The sequence below is a fragment of the Pongo abelii genome, chromosome 12 (assembly GCF_028885655.2).
Source record: "Pongo abelii isolate AG06213 chromosome 12, NHGRI_mPonAbe1-v2.0_pri, whole genome shotgun sequence".
Lineage (NCBI taxonomy): Eukaryota > Metazoa > Chordata > Mammalia > Primates > Hominidae > Pongo > Pongo abelii.
The window spans coordinates 107,575,695-107,589,538 of NC_071997.2; the positions used below are offsets into that span (position 1 = coordinate 107,575,695).

A 13,844-nucleotide genomic window follows, 5' to 3' on the forward strand; every position below is an offset into this window, starting at 1 on the left:
CTCCCAGGCTCAAGTGATCCTCCCACCTCAGCCTCCCAAGCAGCTGGGACCACAGGCACAGGCCACCACGCCTGGCTAATTTTTGTATTTTTTTGTAAAGACGGGGTTTCACCATGTTGCCCAGGCTGGTCTTGAACTCCTGACCATCTACTGACAAGGGATGGCTTCTTTCTTTGACAAGGGAACACTTCTAGCGGTGAACACTTCAGAGCTGGCATCCCAGGCTCTCTCCTCAGCTGCCTGTTCAAATCTGTGCTGGGTTGGTGGGCTGCCTTGTGTTCTAGCTTGGCTGATAATATCTGGAGAAGAAGAAGAAGATGTGTGAACACTTTGAAATAGAAATTTTGGTGTTAGTTTCCTAGGGCTGCTATAACAAAGTACCAGAAACCAGGTGGCTTAAAACACAGAAACTTATTGTCCCACAGTTCCGGAGGCTTAGAAGTACAAAATCAAGGTCATGGCCACTTTCCCTCTGTGTCTGTGTCCTTCTATGGCATTCTCCTTTTTATGTGTATCCACATTTCCTGCTGTTATTTATTTTATTTATTTATTTATTTAGAGACGGAGTCTTGCTCTGTCGCCCAGGCTGGAGTGCAGTGGTGCGATCTCAGCTCACTGCAACCTCCACCTCCCGGATTCACGCCATTCTCCTGCCTCAGCCTCCCGAGTAGCTGGTACTACAGGCGCCCACCACCAAGCCCGGCTAATTTTTTGTATTTTTTTTTTAGTGGAGACGGGGTTTCACCATGTTAGCCAGGATGGTCTCGATCTCCTGACCTCGTGATCCACCCGCCTCGGCCTCCCAAAGTGCTGGGATTACAGGCGTGAGCCACCGCGCCCCAGCCTATTTTTTTTTTTTTTTTTTTTTGGAGACAAGTTCCCGCTCTGTTGCCCAGGCTGATGTGCAGTGGTGCAATCACGGCTCACTGCAGCCTCCATCTCCCAGGCTCCTCCCCCATCAGCCTCCCAATAGCTGGGACTACAGAAGTGAGCCACTATGCTCGGCCCATTTCCCTCTTATGTAGACACCAGTTCTATTGGATTACGGCCCACCTCAGTGACCTCATCTTAACCTGATTACATCTGCAAAGACCCTATTTCCAAATAAAGTCACATTCACAGCTACAGGACTTCAATCTATATCTTAGGGAGATACAACTGGACCCGGTTATAAGTGTCCACGCTGGATATGGTGGTGTGTACATATAGTCCAGCTATGTAGGAGGCCAAGGCTGGAGGATCGTTTGAACCCAGGAGTTTGAGACCAGCCTGGGCAACATAGTGAGACCCCCATCTCAAAAAAAAGAAAAAGACTAAAATGTCCATAAATAAAATGTAGTGGGAATACAGCCATGCTCATTCTATGGATAGCTGTGACAGAGACTATACACAAAGCTTAATATATTTACTATCTAGGCCTTTACAGAAAAAGTGTACCATTCCCTGCCTTAAAGGATGGGGTGAGAGTTCACAGGACAGAGCGGGCCAAGGGCATCTTAGGCTGAGAGGACAGCAAGGCCAACCACAGCGAAGGTCAGCAGTGCAGCTGGTGGATGGTGGTCCTGGAGCTCTGGAAAACAAGGCATCTCATGAGCTCGAGTTAAAATAGAAAGCATCTTGAGTTGAACACCCTCAGAATCATGCCTTCAGCTTTTCTCCCTGGGGGAGAGGACAATATGGGAACTGGAACCCTTTCACACAAGCAGCCCAGGGCGTATCTGGAAGGAGAAGAGGCCTGGGAGGAGCCCAGGATGTCTGTGGAGTGACCTCAGCCGGTCCACTGGAGGGAAACCCAAGTCAGGCTGACTGTTTTTCTCTGGGAGAGCCAAGGGAACCCCGGGGCACTGCGTTATTTGCTCCTTTCCTGTCTGGTTGCATTTTCCTCCAGTTGCCCCAGGGAACCTGTTTCTGAGCCTGATGGTCCGTCCACTTCCAAAGACCAGGCCTCTTGCAGCGGGAAATGTTTGGGAAGCCCCTTGTGACGTCTCCTGCCTGCCTGGTGGAGAGACTTCCCTTTTTGATAGTAGCTGGTCTGTGAGTGGTGAGACCACAAAAGATCAAGGGACCCCCCGGAGGATTCCCTTTTTCAGTGTTTGTCAGTTGACTGTGCTCAGGGAGGGCCTGGAGGATGTTACCTGAGTTTAGCAAAAAGGACCTCATAATAACCTTGCTAGGTAGATACGGCAGGGGAAATTATCCCCACTTGACTGTTGAGAAACTGCAGTTCAAAGAATGTTCGTTGATTTGCTCAAGACGGTATGGCTAGTCCTGGCAAGGCTAGGCGGCATCTCTGCCTTCTGCCATCCTGGCCCGCCATTCCCTCCTTTCTTCCACCTGCCTCTTCTAGCTCAGCTTATCCCCTCTTTCTATTTATTTATTTATTTATTTATTTATTTTTTGAGACGGAGTCCCACTCTGTTGCTCACGCTGGAGTGCAATGGCGCGATCTTGGCTCACTGCAACCTCTGCCTCCCGGGTTCAAGCGATTATCCTGCTTCAGCCTCCTGAGTAGCTGGGATTACAGGCACGCGCCAGCATGCCCAGAGAATTTTTGTATATTTTTAGTAGAGATGGGGTTTCACCATGTTGGTCAGGCTGGTCTCAAATTCCTGTCTCAGCCTCCCAAAGTGTTGGGATTACAGGCCTGAGCCACCGCACCTGGCCTTCCCCTCTTTTAATTGATAAGATGACATAGCAGCATTAAAGATAAACATTTAAACTAAAATCTCTGGGCTGGGCGCAGTGGCTCACACCTGTAATCCCAGCACTTTAGGAGGCCGAGGCAGGTGGATCATGAGGTCAGGAGATCGAGACCATCCTGGCTAACACGGTGCAACCCTATTGCTACTAAAAAAATTAAAAAAAATTAGCCGGGCGTGGTGGCGGGTGCCTGTAGTCCCAGCTACTTGGGAGGCTGAGGCAGGAGAATGGCATGAACCCAGGAGGCGGAGCTTGCAGTAAGCTGAGATTGTGCCACTGCACTCCAGCCTGGGCGACAGAGCGAGACTGTGTCTCAAAAAAAAAAAAAAAAAAAAAAGAAAAGAAAATCTTTCAAATACCACCGTTTATATAACACATTTCTATATATGCACACACGTGCTTTAAAAAACAGCTCTAGGCCGGGAGTGGTGGCTCACACCTGTAATCCCAACACTTTGGGAGGCCGAGGCGGGTAGATCATCTGAGGTCAGGAGTTTGAGGCCAGCCTGGCCAACATGGTGAAACCCTGTCTCTACTAAAAATACAAAATTAGCCAGGTGTGGTGGCACACGCCTATAATCCCAGCTACTTAGGAGGCTGAAGCAGGAGAATTGCTTGAACCCGGGAGGTGGGGGTTGCAGTGAGCCGAGATCGCACCATTGCACTCCAGCCTGGGCAACACGAGAGAAACTCTGTCTCAAAGGAAAAAAAAAAAAAAGAAAAAAACCCAGCTCTAGTAAAATTGTAATTTACAATTGTAATAACACTGTATAGAACAAGACACACAAGTATAAGTAACATTTGGGAAATCTGCATTAGATCAGCAGGTTACATCCCCGTCAATATGCTGGTTGTGATATTGTACTATAGTTCTGCAAGATGTTACCACTGGGGAAAACTGGGTAGAGGTGGGATCTCTGTATCATTTCTTTTTTTTTTTTTTTTTGAGACGGAGTCTCGCTCTGTCACCAGGCTGGAGTGCCGTGGCCCGATCTTGGCTCACTGTAACTTCTGCCTCCCGGGTTCAAGCGATTCTCCTGCCTCAGCCTCTTGAGTAGCTGGGACTACAGGCACATGCCACCATGCCCGGCTAATTTTTGTATTTTTAGTAAAGACGGAGTTTCACCATGTTGGCCAGGATGGTCTCAATCTCTTGACCTCATGATCTGCCCGCCTCGGCCTCCCAAAGTGCTGGGATTACAGGCGTGAGCCACCACGCCCGGCCTATATTTTCTTATAACTGCATGTTAATCTGCAAGTATCTATATAACATTTTCAATTAAAAGAAAAAGCAATTCTGAAGGAGTTGAGATCCATGAGAATTTACCATTTCATGTTAAACCATTTTTTCATTAAGATTACATTATAAACATTTCCCCGTGTTTCTACAGACCTTGCAATAATCACTTACTGGCTACAGGGCATTCCATCTAGTGGGTGTAAAACCGTCCCCTTAACCATTCTCCCTTGCTAGGTGGGGAGGTTGTTTTCAATTTTTAGCTCGCACTAATAATGCCACAATGAACATGATTATGCCTAGGGCACGGTTATTCTTTTGAATTATTTCATTAGGATACATTCCCAGGGAGTGGGGTGCCTGGGCATAAGGTTCTGGACCTTTATGACTGTATTAGGTATTATTAATTTAATATTATTATATCTGTATTATTGCCCTTTCTAAGGTACAGATCGGCTTTTCCCCAAGTGAGCAAAAGTTCTCTGGCGCGCCTTTCAGCATTCAGATTTGTGGGGGAAAACCTAGGGCCCCCCACTTGTTTCTGCCTGCATAGTGTCAGGCCAGAGATTTGAGTGGCAGAATGACAGAGGCAGCAGAGTGCAGCTGGAGGAGCTGTGACGGGCGTCACCCTCCCACGGGCCCGGGCGGGCGTCCGGGGACCTCCTGGGACTCGGTGGCGCCGGCGACCTTCTCCCCAGAGCAGCAGAGGCCGTGAGCGGCCCTGCGGGGCCATGAGGGCGCGCGGCTTTCTTGAAAACAGAGTAGCCTCTGCTCACCCTGCAGGCGCTCTGGAGCTGCGGGAGGCCATTTCCAGAAGGCACCGGATTCGGCCTAAAGCGGTGGCGAGACCGCTGCGTCCCTCGGAGCCCGGTGGGGAGGCCTTGGGTGCCGAGCCCCAAGGCTCCCGGGCGATCGCCGCCCGTGAGGCGCCGCCGGAGAAGTCCGGAGCCCCGCCGTCCCCAAAGCCGTCCGCGGCTCTGCGTCCCAGTCCCGGGCGAGCGCCGCGCAGAAGCCCGAGGACCCCACGCCTGGGTGGGGAAGGCGCGGCCTCGCCATCTTGCTGGGCCGCGCGCCTGTGCAGTGTTCACCTCTTTTGGGATTTTATTCTCTTGTTTCATTTAACTCATTTAAAAAAATTTTTATTTTACTTTTTCTTTCATTTTAGTTTTGTTTTAAATTTTATTAATTTAATTAAATTTAAATTTTATTAATTTAATTTTAATTTTAGGTGGTTTTTTTTTTTCAGTTTGGATTGCCAGGTTAAATGCAGGACGTCCAGTTAAATTCAAATTTCAGATAAGCAACAGATACATTTTTAGTATAAATCTATCCTGTTTAGGATGTCCTATTTAGTATCAGAATGTCTCCAACGTTTTGTCCTGGTTTTTTTTGTTTGTTTGTTTTTTGAGACAAGGCCTTGCTTTGTTGCCCAGGCTGGAGTGCAGTGGCACAATCATAGTTCACTGCAGCCTCCAACTCCTGGACTCAAGGGATCTTCCTGCCTCAGCCTCCAGAATAGATGCACACCACTACACTCAGCTAATGTTTGTATTTTTTGTAGAGATGCGGGGAGGGGGGGGAGCGTCTCGCTATGTTGCCCAAGCTGGTCTCGAACTCCTGGTCCCAAGTGATTCTCCTGCCTTGGTCTCCCAAAGTGCTGGGATTCCAGACATGAGCCACCACTCCTGGCCTGGCCTGTATTTTTATTTGCTAAATCTGGCAACCCAATTTGCGGTAGAACCCCTTCTTTGGAGGACATCTGACTCAGAACCCTAATACCTACCCAATGACAGCAGGTGGTCTGTGTGAACTGGGGCCAGGACTAGGGGGTGCAGGAATGTGAGTGTCACCCAGTGTCTCCCAAACTGGCCTGAGGAACTCCCTGAGCAGAACTGAACCACTGAACCTCTCTTACAGGGGCTGAACTCCCCAAGGGCAAGACAGCAACAGCCGCACCAGGTAGGCTGTGTACATTGGATTATTCCAGCCATGGCTGGCTCCTGTCCTCTCAAAAGTCCCTCACGGGCTGGGCACAGTGGCTCACGCCTGTACTTCCAGCACTTTGAGAGGCCTCACTTGAGGCCAGGAGTTCAAGACCAGCCTGCCCAACATGGCAAAACCCTGGCTAATCAAAAAATTAGCCAGGCGTGGTGGCACACACCTGTAATCCCACCTACTTGGGAGGCTGAGGCACAAGAATAGCTTGAACCTGGAAGGTGGAGGTTGCAGTGAACCAAGATCGTGCCACTGCACTCCAGCCTGGGCAACAGAGCGAGACTCTGTCTCAAAAAAAAAAAAATCCCTCAGGCCCATATCCTGTGAGCAACAAGCTCTGAAGGAGGGGCCCAGGTCTGCCACTATGGGATGTGGGCAAGTCACTGGCCTCAGTTTCTCCATCTGTGAAATGGGGCTGTTGTTTGGGCTGCTGGAGATAATCTACATGAAAGTGCCTGGTGAACCTGGACACCCAGAGACTCTAAAGCATGCTTTTTTTTGTCAGCTTTACTGAGGCACAATTCACAAACAGTGTCATTCCCCAATTTTAAGTATTAACTCAATGCATTTTGACTGATGTTTACAGTTGTGTGGCCACCGCAATTGCGTATATATACATATATAAATATATATGTTGAAGAGTTGAAGGCCATAGCCCTTCTTTGAGGAATTCTTTGAGGTGGAGAAGCAGACCACGTGTACTTGACCACTACACACCTGTGTGAGCAGCAGCTGAGGAAGGAACACGGGGGCCAGCGAGGTATGAGGCCACTCTTCTGGCTGTAACGCCCTAGATAGAGCATTTAGTCTGGCCGCCTCTAATGCAGCCACATCAAGCCTTCAGTCCCACCCTTGCTGGGTCTGGAATACCCGTGCAAAGCCACATTCTCTTTCCTCTTTTATCTGGCAGAGGCTCATTCCTCTCCATGTTTCAAGGCCTAACTCAGATGCTGCCTCCTCTGAGAAGCCACACCGATTTTCCTGGTGATTCTGGGACAGATTTGTGGTTCCTGCTCATTGGGCTTGGGGCCTGCAGGTGCTGCGGGCTAGAGGGAGGCAGCATCTTAAAAAGGGGGTACCCAGTGGGAAGGGCCGTGGGGTGGGCTGGGGGAGGATCGTGTCCTGTAACAGGAGATGCGAATGGCAGGGCAGGATGTGGAGGTTCAGGGCCAGCCCAGGAGGCTGGGGACCAGGGCTCAGGGTACAGGCGGGGGTCCGAGCAGCCTTCCTTCTGGGCCTGTCTGCCCAGCCAGGAGAATCTGTTGGTGCTCCCCACTGGAGAGGGACCAGGACAGGGGGAGAGTGAAGGTGTGCACAGCGGGTGGTGAGCCTGATGGGAAGGGGCCCCACCTGTAGATCTTCCCAATGTCACATGAACCAAGGAGTTAGAAGGCACCATTCAAGTCCTTATTCAGCAAGTGCCACGCAGGCTCCTGACTGTGCTAGCCCTGTGCCCAGGAGGGTGGGTAGTGGCGGTTGGTGGGCAGAATTGGCCCAAACCCCGCTGTCATCTCTGAGGCTTCCCCAGACTCTGGCTCTGTGCTTTGCCCTGCGTTAGCCCCATGGGAGCCTTGATTCTGAGACTGAGGTCTTGTGGGATGTCATTTGTCATGGGGCAGAAAGGTGGGATGGGAGAGTGGCAGTGGAAACAGAGAATAGTTCTGTTCTCGCTATCCCTCCTGTCAGTTTTGCCTTTTAAGTAAATCTGGAATCCATTTGTTTCTTTTCAGCTGAGAGTGCCACCATTCCAGCCGCATTATTTCGTACCTGAATGGCCACAGATCTCTCCACAACTCACTTAGGCCCCTGTGGTCAGTTCAGGCCACTGCAGTCTGTGTGATCTGAAAGCAGCAGCAGCGGCAGCGGCGGAGACTTTTGATACTATTACAAAAAGTAGGTGGGGTGCGGTGGCTCAGGTCTGTAATCCCAGCACTTTGGGAGGCCAAGGCAGGAGGATCCCTTGAGCTCAGGAGCCTGAGACCAGCCTGGGCAACATCGCGAGACCTTATCTTTACTGAAAAACAAACAAACAAACAAACAAACAAAAACCAATTAGCCAGGTGTGGTGGCACGGGCCTGTAGTCCCAGTTACCCAGGAGGCTGAGGTGGGAGAATCGCTTGAGACTGGGAGGTGCAGGCTGCAGTGAGCTATAATCGCACCATGGTACTCCAGCCTGCGCAAAAGAGTAAGACCCTGTCTCAAAAAGCAAACAAACAAACAATGATTAAAAATATATATAAAATAAAAAACCTCGAAAGCAATACCTTCTTTTTTTGAAGCAGAGTCTCACTCTGCCGCCCAGGCTGGAGTGCAGTGGTGCAATCTCATCTCACTGCAACCTCCAACTCCCAGGTTCAAGCGATTCTCCTGCCTCAGCTTCCCGAGTAGCTGGTATTACAGGTGCGCATCACCACACCTGGCTAATTTTTGTATTTTTAGTAGAGACAGGGTTTCGCCATGTTGGCCACGTTGGTCTTGAACTTCTAACCTCATGATCCACCCGCCTCAGCCTCCCAAAGTTCTGGGAATACAGGTGTGAGCTACGCACCTGGCCTCAAAAGCAATACGTTCTTGTGGCAATAACTCAAATACTAAAGGAGGATTTTAGGTGAAAGTCAAAGACAGACTCCCCTTTTCCCTCATCTCCAGCCTCCAGGCCTGCTTCTCAGAGCAACTTGTTTCTTCTGTAACCTTTCCAATTTTTTTCAAAGTATATAAATGATTTTCTACATGTGTGTATATGTAATTGCGTGTATATCTTTATATAGGTATGTATATATGTAACCTTAAAAATCAAATGATGAGACTTCGGCACCGTGTATTTTTCCCTTGAAAGTGCCTGCTGGGGCTCTGTTCGTGTCAACACGCCTGAGGACTGCCGTCCTTATTTCCCAGTGTTTTGCTCTTACAGATAATGCTGCAGTGACATCAATCCTTAGATGTGGAATTGCTGGCTTCCGGGGATGCGCACTTAAAATGTTGATAGCTAGTGCAAATTGCCTTTCACAGTGGCTCTACTGATTTCCATTTCCATAAATAATCCAATCTTTCTCCTCACTCTTAAAAACGCTTCCCCATCCAATAGGTGAAAATGGTATCTTACCTTCATTTGTCTTTTAAAAATTATGAGGCCAGGTGCAGTGGCTCATGCCTATAATCCCAGCACTTTGGGAGGCCAAGGCGGGTGAATCACTTGAGATCAGGAGTTCGAGACCAGCCTGGCCAACATGATGAAACACTGTCTCTACTAAAAATACAAAAAAAAAAAATTAGCCAGGCATGGTGGTGGGTGCCTGTAGTCCCAGCTACTCAGGAGGCTGAGGCAGGAGAATCGCTTGAACCCGGGAGGTGGAGGTTGCAGTGAGCCGAGATTGGGCCACTGCACTCCAGCCTGGGTGACAGAGTGAAACTCCAAAAACAAACCAACAAACAAACAAACAAAAATTATGAGTGAAGTGGAGCATTTAACATATCGCTTATACGCGTGAATCTTTTTTTGCTGTGTGTTCTCTTGCTTCTTCTTTCTACTGGGTTCTTTGTCTGTGGTTTATTGATTTCTTTTCTTTTCTTTTCTTAGATGGAGTTTTGCTCTGTCACCCAGGCTGGAGTGCAGTGGCGCGATGATCTCGGTTCAGTGTAATCTCCACCTCCTGAGTTCAAGTAATTCTCCTGCCTCAGCCTTCTGAGTAGCTGGGGTTACAGGCGCCCGCCACCATGCCTGGCTAATTTTTGTATTCTTAGTAGAGATGGGGTTTTGCCATATTGGCCAGGCTGGTCTCCAACTCCTGACCTCAAGTGATCCTCCTGCCTTGGCCTCCCTAAGTTCTGGGATTAGAGGCGTGAGCCACCACGCTTGGGCGGTTTATTGATTTCTTCTTTTTTTTTTTTTTTTTTAGACGGAGTCCCTGTCTTGTTGCCCGGGCTGGAGTGCAATGGTGGGATCTCAGCTCGCTGCAACCTCTGCCTCGCAGGTTCAAGCGATTTTCCTGCCTCAGCCTCCTAAGTAGCTGGGATTACAGGCATAAGCCACCGCGCCCGGCCTGGTTTATTGATTTCTAAGCATTCTTTGTAGTTGAGGAAATTGGCACATGGACTCTCATATTGTTGCAAATGTTTCCCCCAACTAATCTTTATGTATTTTTGTCATAAGGAGTTTTACATTATTTAGACTCAAATTAAGAATAGAGTCATGTTTTGTTCTCATGCGCTGATGATTCCACTTGTACATTTACGTTTTTGGTCTACTTGCAATTTATTTTGATGTCAAGGAGAAAGGTGTGGATCCACATTTAATTGTTTTCTAGGTGGCCAGCCATTTCCCCAATACTATTTACCAAATAATCCATTTTCTCAACTGGTGTTGTTTTGCCTTTATCATATTCTAAATTTCCACATATACTTGGGTCTCTTTCAGTGTCTCTGTTGTGTTCTGTTGATCTTACTGCCTGTTCTTGTACGTGTACCAAATTGCTTTATTTCTTCCAGGTTTCTAATGTATTTTTACTATGCGGTAGGGTTACTTTTTAGAGATTTACTGGCTATCTGCACTTAATATATTTTCCAGATGAATTTTTGTGTTATTTTATGGGTCTAGTGGGAAGGCAGCATGAAACACATCATTATAAAAGTCATTTAATCATATTGTCTTAAGTGCTGCAGAGGGAAAGTCCTGGGAATTGGGAAAGGAGACAGCACGGGCCCTAAGATTTGGGTTTTATGTATCTGGCAAATATATAGGTAAATTTAAGGAGGCTTAACATTTCCACAATACTGACTTTTGTTTAAAACAAAATGTGTCTTTCCATTTATTCAAGTCTTCTTTTATGTCCCCCAGTAAAGTTTACAACTTTTCTTTAGAGATGTTTTACATACTCCTTGACAAATCAACTTCTAAACAGTTTGTTCTTTGTGTTGCTCTTATGAATGGACTCTTTTCTTCCAGTTAGTGTATTTTCTAACTGGTAGTGTCGTTAGAGGGGACTTTTCTAAAAGGCCAGTCGCTCGCGCTCAAAAGCACTCTGCCCCTTCAGTGGCTTCCTGTTCCTGCAAGGATCTCCCACACTTCCTAACCGGCTGACAAAGTCCTGTGAGGTCTGGCCCGCTCTCCTTCTCTCCTTCCTCCTCTGTTCTGTGTGCTCCAGGTGCTCACACGGTGCTCTCTCACTGCTGGGCCAGATGGCTCCTCTGTACCCCTGAGTTCTTAGCATAAAGAAGACTTCCTCAGGGAAGTGGATCCGGGATTGAGCTGGGGCTCCTGTGAATGCTCCTGTACAACAATGTGAGGAGACTCATTCCTGTGGTCATGTGTTCCATGCTGCCGCTCCACAGCCTGTACTCCAAGAGGGCACAGGACTCTGCCTGTCTCCTTCCTTCTTTCTCTTCCTCTCCTTCTTCCTCCTCTTCTTCTTCTTTCCTCTTTCTTCCTTCTTCTTTCTTTTTTCTTCTTTGACAGGGTCTCGCTTTGTAGCCCAGACTGCAGTGCAGTGGCACAATCATGGTTCCCTGCAGCCTTGACCTCCTGGGCGCAAGCAATCTCCTGCCCCAGCCTCCTGAGTAGCTGGTAGCAGGCATGCGCCAACATGCCTGACTAATTTTTTAAAACATTTTTGTAGAGATGGGAGTCTCACTATGTTGCCCAGGCTAGTCTCAAGTAATCCTCCTGCCTCGGCACTCCCAAAGGGCTGGGGATTACAGATATGCCCCACTGCACCTGGCCTGCCTGTCTTCTTCACTGTCTCCCCAGCTGTTGAGTAAATTCACAGTATTGGGAATGGAAGTCACATGCCCTGTTTTCTGGCGTGGGGGCTTCCTGGCATCCTGGACTTGGGGACAGTGAAAACTCATCTGGCTGGCAGACCTCTCAGCCAGCTTCCCTCACTCCTGCCAATAAAGAGACTGAAAGCTGAAAGCTTCATTGTTTTTTGTTTTGTTTTGTTTTTTGTTTTTTTGAGATGGAGTCTTGCTGTGTTGCCCAGGCTGGAGTGCAGTGGCAAATTTTTGTATTTTTAGTAGAGATGGGGTTTCACCAGATTGGTCAGGCTGGTCTCGAACTCCTGACCTCAGGTGATCCACCCGCCTCGGCCTCCCAAAGTGCTGGGATTACAAGCAAACTGAAAGCTTCTTCTTCTTCTTCTTTTTTGTTTTTTTTTTTTTTTTGAGATGGAGTTTCGCTCTTGTTGCCCAGGCTGGAGTGCAATGGCACGATCTCGGCTCACTGCAACCTCTGCCTCCCAGGTTCAAATGATTCTCCTGCCTCAGCCTCCCAAGTAGCTGGGATTACAGGTGCGTGCCACCACATCCGGCTAATTTTTGTATTTTTAGAAGAGACGGGGTTTCGCCATGTTGGCCAGGCTGGTCTCAAACTCCAGACCTCAGGTGATCCTCCCGCCTCAGCCTCCCAAAGTGCTGGGATTACAGGCGTGAGCCACCACGCCCCGCAAACCAGTGATTTTTAATTGTTTTGTTCACAGCCATTGCCTGAGACAGTACATGCTCGGTAAACACTTCATTGAATCAGTGAACTAGGTTTAAAATAGGCATAAGAGGGAAAGCTCCCGTGGCAGCAAGGGTATCAAGGTAACAGGATTACTTTGTATTCTTGTATTATGTGTCTCCCAGGATGTCTTTAAGGGAATTAAGGAACTTGTAAAATGAAAAAAAAATTCCCTTGTTTCCCGTGATGGTACTGCACCAGATGGCCACCAGAGGGCAGGGCTGACCTACTGTCAGGGATTGTAACCACCAGACCAAGTCTTCTAAAGTCTTAATGCAGGGCTTTAGGTACAGGTCACAGAGCCTCCCACCTGGGGACCTTCACGGTGACAAGACTCAATCCCCATTTCTCCCTCACCGAATCTCGGCTTCCTAGACTGAGGCAGAAGCCTCTCTCTCTTGCTCTTGTGTGAAGAATAGTCTGTCTCACTGGGCCCACACTTTCGTTCTGAAGTACTGAGCCCTTCTGAGTGCTCTCTCTGGGATCAGCAGTGAATAGGAAGCAGTTCCTACCCTCCTGGAGCATGTCCCAGGCTTGCTAACCCTCAGATTCACACAGGAAAGCTCAGGTTTGGAGAGATGCCAAACCCTGCAAAAAAGCCAAGAGCTTAACTTAGGAACCTAGATTTATTCATTGCTGTATCCACTCAGCAGGCACCTGGTACTGACTCCTATGGCTGGGGCTTGTGTGAGGGTTCATTCATTCTCCCCAAAGATGTCTGGAATGCTTGTTCTCTACGGGTGCTGCTCCAGGACTAGCGGAGGCAACAGTTTCTATTCTCAGGAAGCTCACAGTGTGGTAGTGGTGGGGAACAGGCCATAAACACATAAATATATAACGTAAAGCTGGTGATAAATGCTATGAAGAAAACCAAGCAGGATAGGCACATTGAGAGTGATGAGCTGGGGGTGCTATTTTGTATAAGGAAGTCTGGGAAATCTCTGATGAGGTTTCTTTTGAACAGAGACCTTAATGAGGCAAGGGAGCAAGGGGTCAGGATGTGCAAAGGCCCAGAGGCAGGAGGGTGGGAGTGTGTGTGTGTGTGTGTGTGTGTGTGCCCACGCGCGCACGGTAGAATGCAGACCCTGCTGAGGTGCAAGATCCCGCAGATCCTTGTAGGCCATTGTAGACTTTGCCTTTTGCTTGGGGTGATTTGCTGTGTTTTTTTGTTTTTGTGGTTTTGAGACAGAGCCTCATTCTGTTGCCCAGGCTGGAGTGCAGTGGCATGATCTCGGCTCACTGCAACCTCTGCCTCCCAGATTCAAGTGATTCTCATGCCTCAGCCTCCTGAGTAGCTGGGACTACAGGTGCCCACCACCACACATGACTAATTTTTGTATTTTTAGTAGAGACAGGGTTTTGCCATGTTGGCCAGGCTGTTCTCGAACTTCTGGCCTCAAGTGATCTGCCCACCTTGA

General features: G+C 48.5%; 1 protein-coding gene across 1 annotated transcript; it reads right to left on the reverse strand.

Annotated features, from left to right (window-relative positions):
- Positions 1 to 70: 70 nt before the first annotated feature.
- LOC129056774 (uncharacterized) lies at positions 71 to 13,550 on the reverse strand. The gene is made up of 3 exons (XM_054546857.1): positions 13,489 to 13,550; positions 4,714 to 4,965; positions 71 to 299 (listed from the first exon to the last, which is right to left on the reverse strand). Exons 1-3 carry the CDS (start codon positions 13,548 to 13,550, stop codon positions 281 to 283), a joined length of 333 nt encoding a protein of 110 aa, XP_054402832.1. The 3' UTR covers positions 71 to 280.
- Positions 13,551 to 13,844: the final 294 nt, after the last annotated feature.

Excerpts from the sequence above, each read along its gene's own strand:
- LOC129056774 (XM_054546857.1), bottom strand. The coding sequence starts at position 13,550 with ATGGCCTACAAGGATCTGCGGGATCTTGCACCTCAGCAGGGTCTGCAT. Across the intron at positions 4,966-13,488 it reads CTGCATTCTACCGTGCGCGC|GCGTGGGGTCCTCGGGCTTC; the intron begins GTGGGCACACAC and ends TTCCCCACCCAG.